Source organism: Formica exsecta, unplaced genomic scaffold (assembly GCF_003651465.1).
Source record: "Formica exsecta isolate Colony F162 unplaced genomic scaffold, ASM365146v1 scaffold2, whole genome shotgun sequence".
NCBI lineage: Eukaryota > Metazoa > Arthropoda > Insecta > Hymenoptera > Formicidae > Formica > Formica exsecta.
The window spans coordinates 401,448-423,106 of NW_021849297.1; the positions used below are offsets into that span (position 1 = coordinate 401,448).

General features: G+C 42.0%; 1 protein-coding gene across 4 annotated transcripts in view; it reads right to left on the bottom strand.

The window, feature by feature from the left end:
• The window catches only part of LOC115234269 (homeobox protein homothorax), a 403,166-nt gene that overhangs the window by 77,789 nt on the left and 303,718 nt on the right, over positions 1-21,659 (bottom strand). For all 4 annotated transcript variants that reach the window (XM_029805219.1, XM_029805218.1, XM_029805217.1 and 1 more), the window contains exon 11: positions 18,419-18,495. In XM_029805219.1, the coding sequence (XP_029661079.1) occupies positions 18,419-18,495 (77 nt within the window). The remainder of the gene's footprint in view (positions 1-18,418; positions 18,496-21,659) is intronic.

A 21,659-nucleotide genomic window follows, 5' to 3' on the forward strand; every position in this document is an offset into this window, starting at 1 on the left:
AAGAGCGTAACGCGTCGACCAAAACGCGAGGAGAGGAGGAAACTACCCGATGTGGATGGGGGCAAGCTGAGACCCAGCGAGACGTCGGGCCGAAAACATTCCGGAGAATTAGACGTGGAGCCCCGCCAGGAGATCAAAAAAGGGAGCCTCGGCAACGAAGACGAGGAACGGAGCGATTTGTCAAAATGCGCATCGCCGCACGCGCTCACCGTTCCCCGTCTTCCTCTCCTCGCAATTCCACATGCTTTCTCGTTCCCATTGTTATGCTAAATGCCATCGCGAATGAAGGCGTGGCGAGGCCGAAAAAGTGGAACCGATGCGGAAGACACAAAAGAAAATGAATTCGATTAAAATCCGAAACTCGAATCGGAATAAATTTCTTGCATGCGAAATGTTCCCGTAGCTAAACAAGGATAACAAACAAGGATAGTCCTGCATGTCCAATTTTATTTGAAAAATAATGAAAGGCGATATAAAAATATTTTTGATATTCTATCGTGTTATACGATTCCATTTGACAGGAAAGTGTTTAAAGAAGAGAAGTTGTGAGAGAGAGAGAGAAAGAAAAAGAGAAATTGTAGAGTATGTTATTAAAGTTCGATGACGTCATGGAGGATGGGCTTCTAAACTACCCTCGTGGGAATCGAAACGCCAGCCACCTGACCCATTAAAGTAGTGCTTCGATGTCGTCTTCGTGGTGGTTTCTGGTCAAGTGTAAAGGTTTGGATTATGGCTGTAGCCTGTAGTGTTTACGAGTCCACATAGGCCGATTACTGCCTGTTCGTACGGTAGACGATCGTGTTTTAGAGAAAATGAGTGGTTTATGAAATATATAACATACAATTCCAAAAACAAGAAAAATTAAGACGTGTTACCGCCTCTGAAAAAAAAATGTCTATTTTAGAGATAAACTTTCATTTATAATTTATATAATCAAATGAAGGAAAGAAAAATAGATATAACATTAATCGATATATAAATATAAAATATAAAATATAAAATATAAATCAATCAAAAGCGCTTTATCATAATATTTCGTTTTTTTTCTTATTTTAAATATTATAAGCCATTTTAATATATTGTCAATCTTTAATTCAAAAGAAAAATAAATAAGAAACTCGCCCTCTCTCAGATGATTAAAAATGTGCACAGAGAGAGACAGAAAGAGAGAAAGAAGTCAATCAGCGAACAAACTTGAAAACGACACGCGACAATCTTTCGATAATCCTCGTCAGCTCGGTGACGGCACACTATTATTCCTGACACTTGGAATTAGCTCCCTTTTCTCCTCCCGGCAGCCCTTGAATCTTACCCTATCGCCACCCTTCGATTTTCAACCCCACCGGCAGACTCCACTTTCTTTTTTCTCGGCGGGCCCGATTTCATTTCTTTTACAAGCGCCGCGTCATCATTTTTCATAGACCCCGGCATTCTTTCTCCCTTACTCTGCCCTCCTGGAATAAGGGAAGGTTTCCATGATACGCCCTCCCACGTTTTGCACCGGTAACTGTACCTCCGGTCGCCGGGATAGAAGAAACGAGTCGCGTTGTAAGAAGGGCGCCAGGGAATGCCCTTATTCTTCGCCACCGTATTGACGCCTTTAAACAGCTCTAGTCGATAGTACCACATCATCGTCGCTAACGGGCTCTAAGTGATACACCGAAGGATTTCTACATGTTTAAAGCTGAGTATATTGAAGCGACTATATTGTGAGTCGCGTGAGGTTGCCAAAACACATCGAAGTAATGATAATTTTCTTAAACGTCACGCGTTAAACAACAATGTCCGTTAATTTAATACAGCGAATCATATCGCATAATATCTTTAATTGAAATCATGATAAAAAGCCCGTCCACTAATTTATTGTTTCGAACGCGATTTATAGAAGCTCACGAATTGCTGCATAAAATTATCACTTGATGGACCACGAGCGCGCGGTCGCAGCGCGACGTAATCATCGTTACGCTTCCGTCATTACGTACCGCGGCTCCATAATGAACATCCTGTAACTATCCATTCACCAGCGCTTCGGAGACTGAATTTCGGTAACAAAGAGATGGACGGGCAGCGGGTGCCGGAGGCTCGTAAACACGAATGACGGTGACAAGCACGCGAACAACGCCGGTGACAAGGAGAACGACGGACGCGCGCGCGGCGACGTCGGCGGCGGCGGCGGTGGCGGCGGCGGCGGCGACGACGACGACGACGACGACGACGACGACGACGAGAACGACGAGGACACGAACGAGCAAGTGATTTAGAATATTCGGTGGCGGATGTCAGCTATTGCTCGCCCACTGCGACGTCATTATGTCATCATCATTCTCCTTCGCGCCGACCTATCCCGTTGACGGGAGGCGCGCGCCTGGACATCACTCACCCGGTCCAACACCATCAGCCACGACGAACCCCGGCTTCACTTACCGGTTCAACGTCGGACAAGGCTAAACAATATTTATCATGTAGTCGGCCGCTGCCACGCTGAATTGAAGTTCCGGTGCCACCCACGGCAACGCACACCGCGTCAAACAGTGCGTGGTAATCTGCGTACCTAAGGACCAAATCGCTCGCTCTCCGAATTGTCATTCAACTAACGAATTATGACTAGCGTGATTCTCTCTATCATCGCGATAAAACTTTCTGAAGATATACGCGATATGTATATGTATAAACAGTTCAATTTCTGAAACTTTCTAACATTAAAAAATTAAAATTCATACATTTTGTGATATACTAATATAAAGTTTTTTAAATAAATTCTTCTTCTCTTAAGTTTTCAGTCATAGAAAGTTTGCATTAAATGTCGACAAAAATATCATGTTTTTGTTTATAATTTCTTTATATCAATAGAAAGAAAGAGAGAGAAAGAGAGAGAGAAATGAAATCGCATTATTTTAAACATCAGTATATATGTGCCTGGTTCGTTTTAACGATTCCAATTTTACGTTGCTCCCTCCATACAGCTACTCTCGCCCTACCTCTCTCTCTCTCTCTCTCTCTCTCTTTCTCTGTTTCTCCCCTCGCACCACTACGGCGAACGACCAAAGTCTCCGAGGAAATCATTGAATATGCAACTTAAGGAAATCCTCGGATATTGCGCTTTATTATAAACGGGCCGGCCCCCGATTGCCGCCCTCCACAAAACTCTTCGTCCCCCCTACCCCCGACGCCAAGAAGACTTTGCATGTGAATATTTTCAGATTCGAAAATATGCAAAGTCCCGCGGGACCAGAGATCCTCTGGTTATTTTCGTGGGTTCGAAGTGCTTACAACTATATTCTCGAATATTGCTTTCGCGGCTAAAAATCAACTGAATTTCAACAGACGAATCACGGATTTATGATACATTGCCGTGTTTAAGTTAACAACAATTAAATCTTGCATATAATCATACGATCTGTATAATGACATATGTACATGTATAATGACTCCGCAAAAAGCCGAGTTATACTTGAAGCACGAATGAATATTTATCATTGGTAAAACTTTCATCGATAAAATTATCTTTTAGTAATAAAAGAAATTTGGAACTCGCACAATTTCCATCAAATTTGCGAAATACAGAATACTGTTTCCAATGTTCTTCAATATTGCGAACGAGAAGAAAATCTAAAAAAGAATACTAGATCGCTCAGCAGAAATATCGCGCTACGCTCGAGTAGATTTGCGGTCTTTGTGGGGCAGATAAATGCGCACACTCATCCCGACTCTTACGCGAAACGTTGTAGCCAATTGCGCTTATGTATAAACACACGCGTATCTCGTACATTATAAATGGGATCTCTATGTGCTCGCTGTAACGAAGAGGGCTTTTCCTCACAAACTCAGTGGATGGCAGGATGAAAGACGCGGAGGAAGGGAACGCCGAGAGATTTGGGGCTGCAAGCAGGATAGGTCGGATGTATAATTAGGCAGCGTTCGTAATTAGCGCAAATTGCTTCCTGGTAAGAGGGATACAAGCTTTAACACCGCGTGGGAAGTGAAAACTATTATAAATTTAATATAATACAATCCGGTTAAGGTCTTAGGGAGGGGAGGGGGACATGTAATTAATTAAAGGTAAAGAGACTGAAGTTCCCGAAAGGAGTAGACTTCGGATACCTTTATACTTGAATAGCGAAATAAGTGATTTGGAAAGGCAAGATTGTATCTTTATGAACGATAATCTTTTCAATTATTCTCATTAAAAAATATTAGAAACAGGAATTACAATTTGAATATACATACATACAATAACACTTTGGAATTTTTGAAATGACGGAACTTTTAAGAAGAAATATTTTCAAGATGTGGTTAATCGGCAAAACAAAGGTATCAAGAAAGGCGAAAAAAGAAAGAGAGAGAAAAGAAGATAGAGCAAGATATGAGATGGAAGGAGGGACATCTCTAAGTATTGGAACGCAGGTGCTGGCCGATGTGATCCTCTTCTTCGGAAATATACGGTTATCCGCTTAACTTAGACGCTGGCGAGACGGAAGCCATCGCCGGACCGCGTAATATACTGCCCAATAAAAACTTAGTTACTACGTTCCACCTCCGCCGTTTTCCTCCACAACTCGCATTCGCTAGCACCTTCCTCGTTTCTAACCCACGTAGGAAGAGAAAACGAACAAAGGGATGAACTAAAAAGGGGGGATGAAAATAAGTTCGAAATGTGGCGAGCAGCTACGCTAGGGTAAATAACGAAGCAAGATAGACGGCGCCGAAGGGCGTTGCCGGTGGATTTTAACAATTTCTCGGTTCTGTCGTTATCGGATGTGTGGTCAACGATGCCGTAGAGGCTCTTAGTAACGACACGAGATGCTGGCCGGAGACAATAATGGCTACACGAGCCATCAAACGAGCTTCCGAATGGCGCAGCAAGGCATTTCAGGTACGCTGTAACCCCGTGAACGCCTTTTGCTTCCTTCCGTGCAAGATATCACGAGATGCGTCCTTAGTTAGAAGATCCTAGCTATGGTGTCCTTTATGGCAGTTGAAACTCCGAGAGACGACCTCCATTCTCACATGATCCAAATATGAGGTTTTACGAATCTTAAAACTCTCGTTGTATATCTGGTTAACGTTGATAAGTTTGTGAAAATGACAATGATATTGATATTATTTCAAAGTGAACAAAGAAAATAAAAAGAAAATTTGCTATTTCAATCATAAATATTTCGAAAACTCTCTAATTTTTTCTGGATAATAAAATTATAAAATATATAAAATACGAAAATGACAAACATACATATGAAAATAGAATCTATTTTAATTACGAATGTGTGATTGTTTCTACAGCTATTGTATATGTATTGTGGCTAATAATGTGTTGAAGCGTGTGGCAAGTATGAAACGCACAAATGAAGAAGCATCGCGTTTTACCGCACACGCATCATAACGCACAAAATAATTAAACCGGCCGTGAAGACATATGCTCACTTGCATGCGCTCCGTGAAAAGGCCGAAGAGCCCAAGAGTTGTGTGTACGTGTGTGTTTTGGTTCACGATCATCCAAGCAACCGGACTGTTCCGGAGGGTGACAGATTGTTTGATGGTTGATTGTCGCGCACTGCTTCGGGGGTTGTCTGATTGGGTCGCCGCGAAACATCTGGCGGCCTCCCGCGGGGCTCCCAGACGACAATCATCCTACAATCGCGAGGTAATACTCCGAAAGATGTCTTCATCCTCGGGGACATCAGATGAAAATGGAGGATTTGCCCGAGCAATGAAAATTCTCACCGCAACATCAAAATATACATATCCAGATCGAAAATAACAAAAGCATAAATGCCATGTTAAATGCGTACGCTATGTGCGTGCGCGCGAATTAACTTTACATAGATTTCTGATATAAATTTTAATGTCGATTAATAATAAACCGAGTTAAAGATAATTTTTTTATCGCTTATACAGGCATTTAACCTCGTTTTTTGCCAAAGTTTACCACGCGCAGACATTTAATTTGACATTTTATTGACAAAGCAAACGTAATCGCGGTCGGGCCGAGAAGAAAAGAGTGTTTCTGTCTTTTAGAACGCGGTACCAGAGAGAGGATGCAGACAACGCAATTGGGAGGAGGCATATAGAGCGGGAGGAAGCGGAAAGGAAGAAGGGACTTTTACAAAACCCATTCATCCCCCAAACCTTGGCCGCCTAGAGACATTGATACCTACCGGTTGACGGTATCCACCTACAACTCGATGACAATGGATCCTTTGCGGCCAAAAAAGCATAAAAGAAAAAAAGAAAGAGAAAGAGAGAGAGAGAGGAAGAGCTCCACCTCCGGCGCGGGGAATAAAAGAAAGAGCGGCAATGATGAAAGCATTGTCCCTGTTCAACGGCTCTTCTGTGCGGCGGCCGGTCTCTATCTCCTCCAGCTCCATCATCTCTTCCATAACCACAGTTATGTCCGTCTTCATGCGCGCGCTCAAACTACAAGCTCACCTTCAGCTATCTCTTGCTAAAACAATGATAGAATCTGACCGCCTGCGAACGTTAACGCGAAGTCATGCGTCTTTAAAAGAAAATTTCTTATAAAAATTTTATCAGTATTCGAATCTTACTGAAATTTATTAATTTGCGAGACAAATACATTTCGATCAGTTCTTTGAAAAACTTATCTTGATAATGTACTTGTGTGAATATATTTTTACAACTTCTTTTCAAAACTTTCATTTATTTGATTCTTTAGAATTATTAAGAAAATGTTTTGATTTTGTAAATGTTGGAAAATTACAATAGAAAAGGGCATGTGTCGTCTCTCAATTCCGGAATGTAATTCGAGAAGCCAAGTGTTTGCGTGTCTTCGAGCCTAGGGGTGATCTTTGGGACCCTTGACTCGCTGAGCGTAATAACGCGATAATCTTCTCGCGCAAAACAAATAACGGGGTAGCCCCCTCCCTATCCCCCGGATGCAGTGTGCTCTAACCCTTTCGTGAAAGGGTCTGAAGAGAGCAATCCCCGGTGATCGATCACAATCGACTCCTTCCATACGAAGGCATTCTTCGTTACGTTGATGCTCGCGGAGAATGGCGAGCACGAGGGTTTAGGGTTACAACCCCTCAATTCCGCGTCGCGCCGGCGTTGTTATTCTTCGAGCGAAAACTATTTACAAAGTCGAGGCTAATGGCATCAAGCGATTTCGTTCCATATGCCTCGACGCCCCTATGCAACATTAGCGCGCTGTTCCTAATAGGATTCTACTTCTACAGTGCCGTAACATCATAATGCGATATATCCTTCTTATTAGATCTTGCGATCCCTTCGGTGTTAAAAGGATATCTTTTTTTTTATAAAAATTGCTATACCTTTTGATGAACTGTTAAAAATAATTTTTTAAATATATGCTATGATGTTTCATAATAATTGTAAAATTATTCTGCAATATAAAATCTTATAAAAATTTACATAAAACTCTTTTTTTTTTATTTTATTTGTCAAACCAGACTTTTTTTCTGTAAATTAAATAATTTTTATATAATTTAATATTTTAGATTATAACTTTAAATTCACGAATTTAAAAAAATTCTCTTTCAACTCTTATGTCTATTTTTTAACATTTTTCAGAGATAATGCTTTTCACGTGCTTATCTCGCGTTAAGACCATCGACCTCGTTTACACATGTCACGCAGTCAAAAGTGTCCTTCCTGTGCCTACGCCGGTGATAATGCCGGTTCTCAATGAATGTAAAGCGAGCAGGACAGAGAAGAGAGAGGAGGGGCGGACGAAATAAATGCACGTGCGAAGCCTAATGCAATAAAAGTTTGTCGAGTGGGTCGAAATGTATGCATTTGACCCGGTCAATCTCGTAACGCTACTGATCCTCTCCTTCCACTTCCCTTCTGTCCACCTATCTTTTTCCACTTTACAAGCGCATAAGTGCAATTCATGTCGATTGCAAGATCAATTTAATACAAATCATATCGCACATCCTCGTCTCGTCTGCTCGTCAACGGCGGATATTTCAAGGAGACGTAAGGAAGACATAATTTAATCATATCGTCTATAAAGTTCATAAGTCGTTCATAAAGTCGTAGCAAAGTCTTCTTTTATACACAAACGTGAACTGGCAGGAACAAACATATCTAAGAAAAAAGATTCGTTATTTGTAAAACGATTTTCCCTGAAATGGGAATGTTAAGAGAAGTTCCATTTCCACAGGCCGGCATCCCACGAAGAATAATGAAGAAATGTTAACGTAATATCCAAGGTCTACAAACGCGGTTTTATTGTGGAAATTTAATTGACCGGAAGGTCGACAATCCCAATCTCGAAACTACCACAGCTACGGAATCGCGGAACAAGTTTGCTTCGCCGCAACCGCGCCCCTTTTCTCTCTCACGATTTCGGTATCCCTTTCCGGAGGTTCTAACCAGGACCTATTCCCCCCCCCCTTCCTCGTCGACTATTACGACGTGCCTACCCTGCTCTTCTATTCGCTCTTCTACCCCGCTACTTCTTAGCACGAGCGGCGCGCACAAATGGAAAACGGATTGATTAATCGTAGTAATTACCGATCAGCCCCCGCTAATTAGATATCCGACTCCTGCCCACCCCGAGGCCCCCAGAGGGTTTCCTGCTAGCTACAGGAGGCGATGGTGGTAGTATCACCGCATCGAGGGGACTCTTCGAGCCTTCGGCGGGGTTGATGGGAGACGTTGAGGGGGTGGATACGCGGCACGAAAATGACTAAATGAGATCGTTTGAGAAGTCAACCAGCGAGTGTGAAATTAGCACATGCCGAGTTTTGTTATATATAGCGGATTAAATTATTGCATCTAAAATCGTATTATACATAACGTGTCATTTTAAATAAATTAAAAGATATCCCGCTGGATTTTAAACAATATAACGAAATAAAAATAATGCAAAATAAGAATATGATCATTCTAAATAACAATTCTTTTTTTATTGCGTGTCGACAGTACACTCGGCAACCGGTAGATCGCAGCCTTTAAAACTCCGGAGAATAACGAGACCGTACGATCGATCGAATCGAAAATCCTGAGACGCCCGTATAAGGCGTACCGACGCCGTAGGAAAGCACCGCGAAAGGTGATGGGGCGACGCGATACCAGCACAGCGCCGGTGACATCGCACACCCGGCTGACTTACAATCCTCGGTATCACCTGGCCTCGCAGCGCGCAAACGAGTTCTGCGTTCTGTTCTGCGTGGATTTTGATTCGCATCGCGAGTCCAGTCGGAATGCAGAAACATTCCTGAAATTCTCCGGGAGACGCGCCTTCCGATCGTTTGCTAGATCGAACGATAACGATTTTCCAATTAGCTCAAGCGGTACATTGACTAGATGCCAAATCTTGATTGCGAGTGAATTACACGGAGTGATTCATTCTTTCAGAAGAGAGAATGTATGATAACCTCTAAAGAAATTTTATTTCTGAGATAATTTTAAGTAAAAAAGGTTGGTATAAAGATAAGAATCATTTTTATAAATTCAAGCGTATCTTCAGAGAGTTCTGGCTGTAAAAGTATATCGCATTCCTTCTTAATTAATTGAGATATGTACATATGCAAATTTTCCATTACCGTTCGATTATTCTCACAACGAACAGAAATGAGATCGTCGCAGGCGATTTTCTCGAAAATCTACTGTAGAATAATCGCCGCAACTGAATAGGTAAGACGGTGAGTCTATCCTTGTTTCCCATAATAGCGTGCTTTCTACCTCGATGACCTCATTTGCGGGAAGTCGATTCTATTCTCTATCCTATGGGTAATCGAACGATCTGCAGCGAATCCCGATTTAGCTGACTTCAAACGCAAAGTTGCTTACTTGAAATGCAAACGATATAGATTGCTCTCATTCCCGGATACTCTCAACGATCGTGTGAGATCAAAAATAGAAAATTGCATGTATATCATTCTTCTAATCTTTATAAAATAATTCAATCCGACGTAATTTAATTTCTCTATCATATCTGTAAATGGCTCGTGTAATACTTGATCAATCAATTTTGTATCATCTTATACGCGCATATTATTGTGATGTCCTTATCTCGCATGATACACGGCGCATCCTCGATTGACGATCTACGCGGAATATTTACCACCATGACGAAATTCATAGTTACCACCTTTACGCGTGCCCATGATTTATCGCCGATCGTTCAGTTGCGCTGGCAGAGACCGTATACAAAACGAGTCACGACGTTTTCGCGGAATACGCGCGCGAGATTAGGTCCGGTCCGGAGCAACGGGAGTGACATTTAACGGCCATTGCCTTTAAAACTGCGACATCCACGCCGTGAAACAATATTTGCAGAACGCGGACCAAAGGTAGGATAGCCGTGTCGGGGTACGAGAGGCTACATGGAGGGAGGGAGATATTAACATCCGGTCGCGGGGATTTACGGCCCCATTCGCGTGGCTCCCGGGTCTCGAACGCGATTTTGTAAAACGAAATGTCTCGTTAGCAAGTCGCTTAACAGCCGAACGCATATATACACGCATACGACATACGGAGGGGACGTCGTGGACTGCTCGTGGTTTTACAGCGGTCTAAATTACCCCCACGACGTACAGTTATGATGTTAACGATTCGATGGCGAGAAGGAGAAAGATCGAGAGAGCACCGTTGAAGCTGTGCTTCGTAGAAAAAAAGCCCTCCTCGAAAAGACCATCATCCCTTTAACATGACATAAAAGATAACAGGTACACAAATTTTCACACTTCACGCGCTTCACGTTGTATATTTTCCATTTAGTATTCGCGGTAATAATAAAATAAAGATTATGTCAAATATATAAAGCTAAAACCAGTTCAAATTATCTAATCAAATGAAGAGAAATTAATAGATATCACTTCTTCCCTTACGCAAAAAATACGATTGCCATTGTTGTTCCATGCAACAAAATATAGGATCGTAAAAAATTAATACGTGACGTAAATTGTACATAAATATCGAGATATCAATTTCGGTACAAGTTTCCGTCGTCGCAGGAATACGTTTTATCGTTTCATGCTCAGCTCGCCAAACACTCTTTTTTCTTCCCTTAGGTAGTCGCGAAACGGTAAATTTTGTCCGGTGATTAAGCGTCGTCTTGGAGGCTTAAGCAAAATCGCTCTTCGTCTCCATTAACATCGAAACCCTCTCAAGACACTACGTCGCGACGACGATGCAGCTGTAAGTGTTAAAATTATTTCGACCTCTGGTCTTAAATAGAGTAAATCACATGGCGAGACATCGTATGCGACGAAGAATCACGTCGAGGAAAAACACAAATGAGACGAGACCGCTTAAAATGTAGAATTATTTCTACGCGCGGACAGGAAACCGCTTATCAGAATGGACAGATACAGGTTCATCGGGGATAGTAATTAATTCGTATGAAACAGTACGAAGAAATACGGTTTTCAGCGGATGTCAGCACATTATTCGTCGCGAGAAATAAAAGCGATTCCGTCTTTGTGTGTGCAGGAAAACATATCTCGCTGCGCACCGCAATAATACAACTCGCGAGAAACATCGGGAAAATAAATGAGCATAGTGATAAAATTATTTAGTCCGGGGGGACTTAAGTAACCTAAATTACGGCGTGCGATATACGCAATGTGCGTGCGGCGAAAAACGCGTGCGGCCAACGACGTCGGCGGAGGAAGCGACGACGAGACAAACGGCCCGGCGGATAAAATTATTTCGACCGCGGATTAAACGGGGCGAATCGCACGCTACCGTTTGCGGCATAAAGTGGTATACGCGCGGAAGAAAAATGTCGTCGAGATTCCGCGAGTAGCGGCCGCGAAATAAACGGCCCGAGTGCCACCGCGGTTAGAGGAGGAAGCGCAACTGGAGGTGGGCGCAAGAGCCGATAAATAACTTCTGGTTTATTAGCGAGATGTGTCGCGAGGAAGGGAGCGGTTAAATTAGCGAGAATATTAGCACACATTTGCGCCATTCGTACGCTGCCGGAATGACGCGCGTGAACATTAATTCGCGATGGCTCTGGGAATGATCATTTTCAAACAAGAAGATGGAATTTTAGCTTTGAAATAAGAAGATAGTCAATTCCTTGATGGACTTAAAATTACCGATTACCGAGCATTCCTTAACGCATCTCGTTATCGTAAATTACTTGCAACATTCGCAATTTAAAGAGATGTCATTTTCAATCGTCCGTTTCCCTCGCACTCGCAAGTATGCAATCTCTTGTACATTCTCGCGAGTAGTTTCTTCCCCACACTGGTCCTGTGTATGCGATTTTCAGGCGTAAGTTAGATAGAGGTATGCGCACGCTTGTGTGCGCGAGCCACGGAGGGTTATACACAGTAACAAGCTGGCAACGATTCTAACTACTGTCCAGGTTGATATATGTGACGGAAAATTGTGGACGAAGGGAGTGAGAGAGAGAGGAAAAAGAGAGAGAACGAGAAAGCAGCCGGAGAGATGATCGGACTCATCCTCGATGCGTGTGAATGTATATTTCTCGGTTATTTTATTTACGAATTATTTCATTTGTCCAGCGCATTCTAATTAGAGCAACCATTTCTAAGTCACCGTCGCCGTTACCGTTCTCATCGTTGTCATCGTCAACGATGTAAGCAGTCTCTCCCCACCCCCTTCTTTTTTTCCTGCGAGGTGCACGGCCATGCTCTAATTGCATTACGGAAACATGAGTTTCCCCCGGCGAAATATATCACGAAACTTATCGCGCCGCGAAGAAATTGCCGCGGGCTCGCATGCACTCCGGTTGCAAGTGCAAGCCTCGTAAGCTCCACAGTCCGCCTACGCGCGCCCCCTTATATACCTGCCTACCCACGCGAATCGTACATCACGACGCGCACTTTCGTCTCGGTATGCAAAAACGCGGGTGGTTTGCCTTTTCCTCTTTCCTTTTCTCGCACCTTTTCGCTCGACGCAACTTCTCGTAAAAGAAGTTTGTATGCCAATACGCGGAGGAGGATGAAGATCGAGCAAACGTTTTAAGTTCCACCGTATAACTAGTTGGAATCTGAGAAGCGAACAGCACTGCAAGTGAACGACGCGTAACTCTATCTTTGTCTTTTTCTGTCTTTCTCGAAATCTTGATACATAGATAGAAGCATCTTTTTTCTATATCATAGCGTCATTAAATTCCACAAAATGATATTAATCAATAATTTAATTAGATTCTAGAATTCCAGATAATAAAAATGTAATTATACACTCTTACACTGTTAACTAAAAAATAAATTAGAACGTGTCTTTATTCGCACGGTAAAATTTCTAGACGAGTCTATTTTACGAAATGAAAATTTCACCAGACAAACATTGAGGAATGCTACTGATTAAAAAGTACCGAATGTAAATAACACGTTCTTACGCAAAATATTCCGCTGCTTTTCCAATCGCGACGACGCAATTAGGGCCGTCCCCGCGACGACGAAGCGCCGCAGCTCCGTAATTAGCGCGGCGTTACGTGGGCGTCCTGGAAAGCGATGGAAATAAATATAAACGACTCGCGCGGCACGGCTGGCTGAACGAAGCAGCGCGGCGTCAACTTCGTAGATCGCTGGCGGTGGTGGCCCTCCTTAAACTTGATTTGTGCTCAATTACCGCGATCCTCGCGTCCTCCTCATGCCCGCTTAGCAAAAGCCGAACGCGAAATGTTTGCGGGCGTCGCGACAATTTTATTTATACGCGCCGCAAACCGGCCGCGGCGTCGCGGCGTAACGGGCGTAAAAAAGGGGAAAAAAACGGAAAAGAGGGCGAGAAAAGGAAACGGAGAAGTGAAGAAGACATATACATTCTGTCGCCGATGCATCTCTGATGCATCTCTGATGCATCGGAGAACGTCGCGCAATTCGTTTCGCGTTTTATATTCGGCGCGATTCTACCCATTTTTTTTTCACATCCCGAATCCACGCGTCGTTGGTTTCCCCGCGCGTATGCAGACTCGTCCGATTCATCCCCGTGGAAAACGACGGTAACCTGGATTATTTCGATCTTCGCTCCCGCTAAAGTTAGCCAAAGAGATTACCGCGGCGCGACACGATTTCATCCACGACGAGAGGAGGGAGCGCTCGGGGCGGGGGTTGGCAGAGACCGGATTGCGACGCGACTACGTCGCTTAAATATCACGGTAAACAGGGCCCGATGTAATTCGGATGCCGGCGCAGGTGCCACGCGGAAACATCTATCAAGATAGCGAGATTGGGGGCGTGAGACACGGCCCCGTTTCCCGTAGAGAGAAAGGACGGAAGGAGACAGGGCGGGGTGGATCAACTCGAAGAAACGGGGGATTTCCACGGGACAGAGAAGGACTCTAAGCTTTCACGGGACGGCTCTCTACGTCGTCTTAACCCTTTCCAGCTAATACCGGATCGTAGGGAATTAACGGCCGCGACGACGATCGTGTCTTCGAATATCTCTCCGCGAAGTAAGTGCGGTTGGCTGTCTAATAATTTACGAGCTCTGAGAATATCGCGCAGTCGTCTCGAAATTTTATCGGAAAACGATTGTCATCGCAAAAAGTATTCCAGAAATTCGATAAGTTTTGAAAATATAAAATGTAGCTTTATGATATGCTTTATCTATATGATGTGGATATAAAACGATGTCAACGACTTCATTTTTTTATAGTTAATAGTGAATTGTAAATTTGGCGGACATGAAGATGTTTATGTTATGTATAATCACATTTATAAGCTGTAAAAATAACACGCGACATTCCGTAAGTTTATCTCAGAAACGAATCATCATATTGAGAAAAGATACAAAAATGAAAAAATTATTAATACATATATGAAATACTACGTCACACACGACAATCTATATATGATATTTCATTTCTTTCTATCTTTTAGATAGAAAATCGCAAAAAGTCGAAAAATACACTTCGCTATATAATGATCTATAAGCGTCGGAAATATCACGGTATTGCCTGAAAACTTCATCGAGAAGCAATCACTGTTACGCAATGAAGTAACGATTCAAAAAAGAAAATACAATTTCATTACAGACGGTAAGACAGAATTGACAAGATCTCTACACTCGCAATAATTAACTTGAATGTCGTTGCGTAAGCGACGCGATGTAAGATGAGACAAGGCTGCGACAATGTGCGGCGAAATTCCACCTTAAGTGGAAACGCATATTTAAATTTATTATTACGACGCGCGTAATGGCCGCGAACGGCGATTTATTAATTACCGCCATTATAGATATACGCGAGATCTCGCGGACTACATTCCTGAATCCGTAAATTGCGAACGTACCGAAGACGGTCGTAAAGTGTCAGTTATCTCTCGCGGCGATCTCTCTCGCGCGCTTGTCTCGTTTCTCTCGATTCGTCGTCGCTTTTTAACCGCAACGGATTCGATGTGCGGGCGCGTTTCGTAATCCGCGTTTCGTGTCTCGTTCGTATTCACCGAGATATCCGCGAACTACCTACGCTAATGACGAGCGATTATTCGCGATGTGACCGTACCGGCGATTACGTTAACAGCCGTAAATATGCACCTCGGTCGTTAATGTAATCGCGCTGCACTTATCAGTCACACCTGCGACAACGACGAGATATCTTCGCGAAATGTCCTCGAGTGCGAACGTATTTACCTATTTACAAGATGTGTTCTTTGCGAGAACCAAAAATAAAATTAGCGAGAAAATATTAGAGAAAAAAAGAATCGTGATCAATATCCTAATCAATTGCGAGTGATTCGAATATTGGTGGTATATAATAATCATACGTATTATAGGAGAAGGAGAGATGGAAACGAGATTTCTCGAGAAAACGGGACACGCGAGCGTAAACAACCGGGAAGGAGGATTGTCGACAGTGCAGTCGCGACTGACGGTCCAGATACGAAAATCGTAAAGTCGCTACATAATAGCGGCTAGTATAATATCCAGCGCGAGGCACTTCGCGTCGAGATTAAAGGTGCATAAAGCGAACGGCACATAAACGTTTTACAAGCTCTTCACCTCTATAGCTGCAAAAAGCTACGATGCGCGCGAGCGCATTAAAATATATTTTAAACGTTGCGTTACGCCAGAGCGTGATGCGGCTACGGTTCGTACGTCGTTCGACATTGTTAAGATGCATTTGTATCATACGAGTGTAGAGCACGTGCACATTCATTGTAATGTGAACGGTGATCGAGAAACGAATGAACTCGTTCTTTCGAGCGAAAACGTCTTCTATCATATAATAAATTTATAACAAATCACGATGTAAATTGGATAGTTCTTGAAAAGCAAGTTTTAATATTTTAGTATTTTCTTAACTTTGTATTATCATTATTATTGTAATGCTATTACATTAAATAATTATATTTGTTTTATTTATTTTCTTAGTGTCTAAAATAGAGCAAACAAATGTGAAAGTGTCAATCATTCAATTGAAAGATACAAATATATTCTTGATAATTAAAATTTACTTTTCCTAGCTTATTTTTCCAAATATCTAAAGAAAAAATATAACGTTCTCGAAATAAGATATTACGAATCTCTATTAGTTTATGATGTAACGCTGATGACATGAAATTATTTACATCGAAATATATTACGAGTAGTATGCGGGATATCCATCGTTTTAACAAAGGAATTCGTCCGGGACAAGGTAAACAACGAGTACGAGCGAGGAAATGAACGTATATTGGTGCTTACATATGTAAGCGGATCTTTACACTCGGTTTCGCTTGCCTCTACTCGGCCTCGCGGAAATTATTGCGCTCGCATGGATGACGCTTGGACACAAGCCACGTGAACGCAATGAAAGAAAGTAACGAAACTGTACGCGATACTCGATATATTAGCGGAACGCGTATTTTTACGCGGTGAAGCAACAGTAATCTGATAATATTTTCATGAACCATGATAAAGAGAATTTTTAGCGGGTCAGTGTAGATTTAGCGCGATAAAACACATCGGAAAGAGACAAAGCATTGCTCTCGGATCCGAGCGAGTGAATTGTATGGGAAAGTGCACGGCGGTACATTATGTAAAATTACGTAACCCGATTTCCGATCGACGATGATGTAGCCGATGCGAAATGTTTCCGATTAGTCGTAACGATCCGGAATAAATTTCGCTTTATCGGAAAACGAAATGATCTCTTCGCGGCGATGCTACAGTGGCTTGAAATGTAAGGCGGAATTTAGCACGGATCCTTCTCTTTAATGACGGTATTTTATAACTCACTTGGATCTAAGAGCAAACGGCAATTTACGTCTTTTTATATATATATATATATATATATAAGTACGTTCTACTCTTCTGTTTCTCAATCTTACGTTATGAAACTTGCTCACTTAGATGATACAATCTCGTTTTAAATTTCCTGTATTTCTCTAATGACCATTACTAATTATTTTCTAGTCATTCTCGCAACATCGGACAAATACAGCGGAAAATAAGAACCTTTCTATGTTCTATTTATAAAAAGCGCGCGCGGCCACCATTAATTATATTGTTTTTCTAATACATATGGGAAACAGGAACAACTATCTGTTTCTCATAACTGTCTCTATAGAATTATTTCTTTTTATATCGATACGGTAACGATGCGTCAAATTTCACAAATACAATACTCGTTTATCAAAATTACGCAATCGCTGCAACGAGCAAAATTGCGAGTGTCGATGACGCACGATATCAGAACGAATTAGAATCAAAGTCAGAAAACCGCTGTCGTCGCAATTCGCGCTTCTTTGCAAGAGAGAGAGAGAGATGATAGAAAAACACAAATTATAGGAAAAATTTCAAAATTCCGCACGTTCGCTCAGTTCGTCTCGCGCTCAAATTTGCTGACACACGTATGCCTACTACAACGTTTGTATTCGCATGATTGGCGCGCTGAAATAATCAGCTCGTTGCAACGTCAACGTGCGATTGCTGGTGCCGGGGTTCCGGTCGTGCACGCCTCGTTCCGTTTGATGTACGGACGTAATTTCAGGGTGTCTGGAATTCGCATATGACACGTGCGACGTGCCATATGATTCGACACCCGTCCGCCCGCTCTCATGCCCGCCGGTCTAGAAAAAGTTTCTCTCGCTTGGCACGCACGCAACGAACTTTCGATCGTCATCGTTCGGGAAGACTCGATCACGACCGAGAGATAAATTTGTTTACCCTCACGAGCACGCGAAAGAGTCTGAACACACCCTATAAAATTTCCGATTAGCGCAGTTCCCGATGACAAATGTTTAGAATGAAATATATGTGCTTTATAGTTTTCAACACGATTTGTTTTATTCCGCGGTGTATTTCAGATTTATCGAATTTTTTTCAATCGGAGATAATATCGGAGGTAAAACTAACAGCAAGATAAATTGAAAATTAAAAGATTTTTTCATGCGATCTTTTTGTAAAACTATCAGGGATTTTAATATTTTGATAAAAATAATGGAAAATGCAATAATACCTATTTTAGTCGCGCAGATAATTGCATCGCGCGATAAATGCATATAAAATGTGTAAAAAGTAATTTACTCACCAATTGTTAACCTGAAGGATCGTCAACCCCGTGTCCTGCGCCAACTGTTTTTTCTGGTCTTCCGAGGGGTATGGATGCTGCAAACAGAAAGAGTAAATCCGCTCCATTAACGATGAAATTGAGCATGAACAATCTCACGTACTTAAGTAACGACGTGAGCCAAGAACTCAAGCGTCAATTAGCGCGAAACTGCCGACGAGAGATTGCAATTATTAAATACTATCCCTGACACACAGAGCAGTTACGTCAGGCGCAACAATTAGCGGACGTAAAACGCGCGGATAAAAAAAAGAAATTTCTTCTCTCCATCTCGCACTACCATCGCTTCATCGTTTCGCGTCTCGCCGACGCGAACGCGAGCTTTCAAACGATTTATCGAATGATTTATCGTGCACCAAGGTAAGTAAATAGAACAATACATAGTGCGTCGCGAGCAGACTTTTATCTGCGCGACGATGCGCGTATTACGGGCTTCGCGTCGTCTGGATGCACCTGCGAAATATTATTTATTGCTGGTCAACAATAATAATAAAAAAAAAAAAACAGAGAAAAGGAAGAGGAGAGATTGGGGGAAGAGACAGCGGCACGGCAAAAAGTTCCTGTTATGTATCGCGCGCTTGGACGACCGCATTTTATCGCGCGGTTGCATCGGCGCAGATGCGCTCGTGCTACGCCAAAACGACAATGCGCCGGGGCTCTGTTCATACTCCCTCTCGTGAAACGGAGAGACTTTATTAGACCGAAGAAATGCGAAAATAATACTGGCATAATAAAAGAAATTGACGAACAGGAAAAGTCGCTCGTCCTTCGCTCAATTTCAAGTAATGCATTGATATCTTGGCCACTTTGGTCAAAAAATTTTTCTGTTTCATTATATTTCTTTCATAAAGATGTAAAGAATTACGTTTTTTTTATCATTGAAAAAGTGAATTATTGTAATAGGAAAAAAATAAACCTGTTTATTGCCTTAGAAAAAGTTTAGCAAAATATTAATATAAATCAATAAATAATAAATATGTAAAAATAAATGTAATATTTTATTTATATAAATAATAAATAAATTATTTTTTTAATAATGCATATAATAAAAAATGGTTTCAAGTTGATTATCCTTCCGTGTCTACTGAATGAAATTCGGATAGATAAATTATACGCTCGTCAGATATTCCATCGATCTTGCCACGCAGGCGTATAAATTCATGCAGCATTCTAGCCGTTCATCCGGAGGAGTTACTGCGCGCATTAATATCGCGCTCTCAACAAGAGCCGAATCTTTCTGATGTTATTACGCAGTCAACCCTGCGCCAAGTTTCTAAAAGATGTATGACATGCGTGCCAGAGAAAAGGAAGAGGAGAGATTGGTGGAAGAGACAGCGGCACGGCAAAAAGTTCCTGTTATGTATCGCGCGCTTGGACGACCGCATTTTATCGCGCGGTTGCATCGGCGCAGATGCGCTCGTGCTACGCCAAAACGACAATGCGCCGGGGCTCTGTTCATACTCCCTCTCGTGAAACGGAGAGACTTTATTAGACCGAAGAAATGCGAAAATAATACTGGCATAATAAAAGAAATTGACGAACAGGAAAAGTCGCTCGTCCTTCGCTCAATTTCAAGTAATGCATTGATATCTTGGCCACTTTGGTCAAAAAATTTTTCTGTTTCATTATATTTCTTTCATAAAGATGTAAAGAATTACGTTTTTTTTATCATTGAAAAAGTGAATTATTGTAATAGGAAAAAAATAAACCTGTTTATTGCCTTAGAAAAAGTTTAGCAAAATATTAATATAAATCAATAAATAATAAATATGTAAAAATAAATGTAATATTTTATTTATATAAATAATAAATAAATTATTTTTTTAATAATGCATATAATAAAAAATGGTTTCAAGTTGATTATCCTTCCGTGTCTACTGAATGAAATTCGGATAGATAAATTATACGCTCGTCAGATATTCCATCGATCTTGCCACGCAGGCGTATAAATTCATGCAGCATTCTAGCCGTTCATCCGGAGGAGTTACTGCGCGCATTAATATCGCGCTCTCAACAAGAGCCGAATCTTTCTGATGTTATTACGCAGTCAACCCTGCGCCAAGTTTCTAAAAGATGTATGACATGCGTGCGACGTTGTGCACCTGCATGCTACGTCAAACCCGGTATCTTTATACACGTATAACATTAACCTTCGCAAAGTTCAAGTGTTCCCTTTGAATGCATAGTATAATATCGAGAGGCGCACCAACAAACTTTTATCAAAATTTGTGACGATTAATTCGCGGATATAATTCAAATAATTATTAACGATCAATGCAATTAATTCAAAAAATATTTTCGCATTGTTATCGAAAAATAAAAAATTGAAAAATCAAATGCTCTTTTTCTATTCGAATGGATACAATCTTTTTCCGGAAATAGCATTGAAAATATTGTGCACGCGAACACTGCCGGCGCTCAATTACATTACACCTAGCGAGACGTATTAATTTAGCCGGCGCAGCCACATCTCAATTTTAATCTCGCATTAACCGCAATTATGAAATTAGACGCACGTAATCGTCACAGGTAAATAGTCCGCCGACAGTTACGTTCCCAGCGGGGACATTCCCTCCGTCTATCCGCTGTCTATCCATGACACGCGATAGCACAATGTCGCTTAATTTCCTGAATGTGCAAGAAAAAAAAACAACGAAGTCTTCGATTTGCATAAAAAAATCATTTCAACACATGTTTTTGTACTCTATATTCTAACTTTTAAAATATTAATTCGCATTTAAGATACCTCTCGTACATCAAAGGTATAAGCGCATTCATTATCCAAATCCCGTGACACGTACATGCATTACGTTCGATATAAAATTAACCGTGCTCGATATCCGTGCCAAATTATCGATCGGCACAAAAGAATCCGGCTGCGCATAAAAGCCCGCGGCAGCACCGCACGCGGGCAAACCGCATCATATTTTTACATAATTAGCACGTGGCCTCGGCGGTATTATGTCCCCTCTCTCTCCCTCCCTCCCTCATTCCTCCTCTCAAGCGTCCCCGATCGTTACTTTTTGCCGAAGCCTGTAGTATTTTTGGAAACCGCCGCAGATCTATTCCCCGAACCCGCGTTCCCCTGCTCGCTCCTCAACCGACGCTGTATCATGTTTCTTGGAGGCGAGCCACGGTATACATACATCAGAAGCGTGGCTCCGTCCCCCACTCCCGCCTTTCTTCCCTCCCCCCCCCCCCC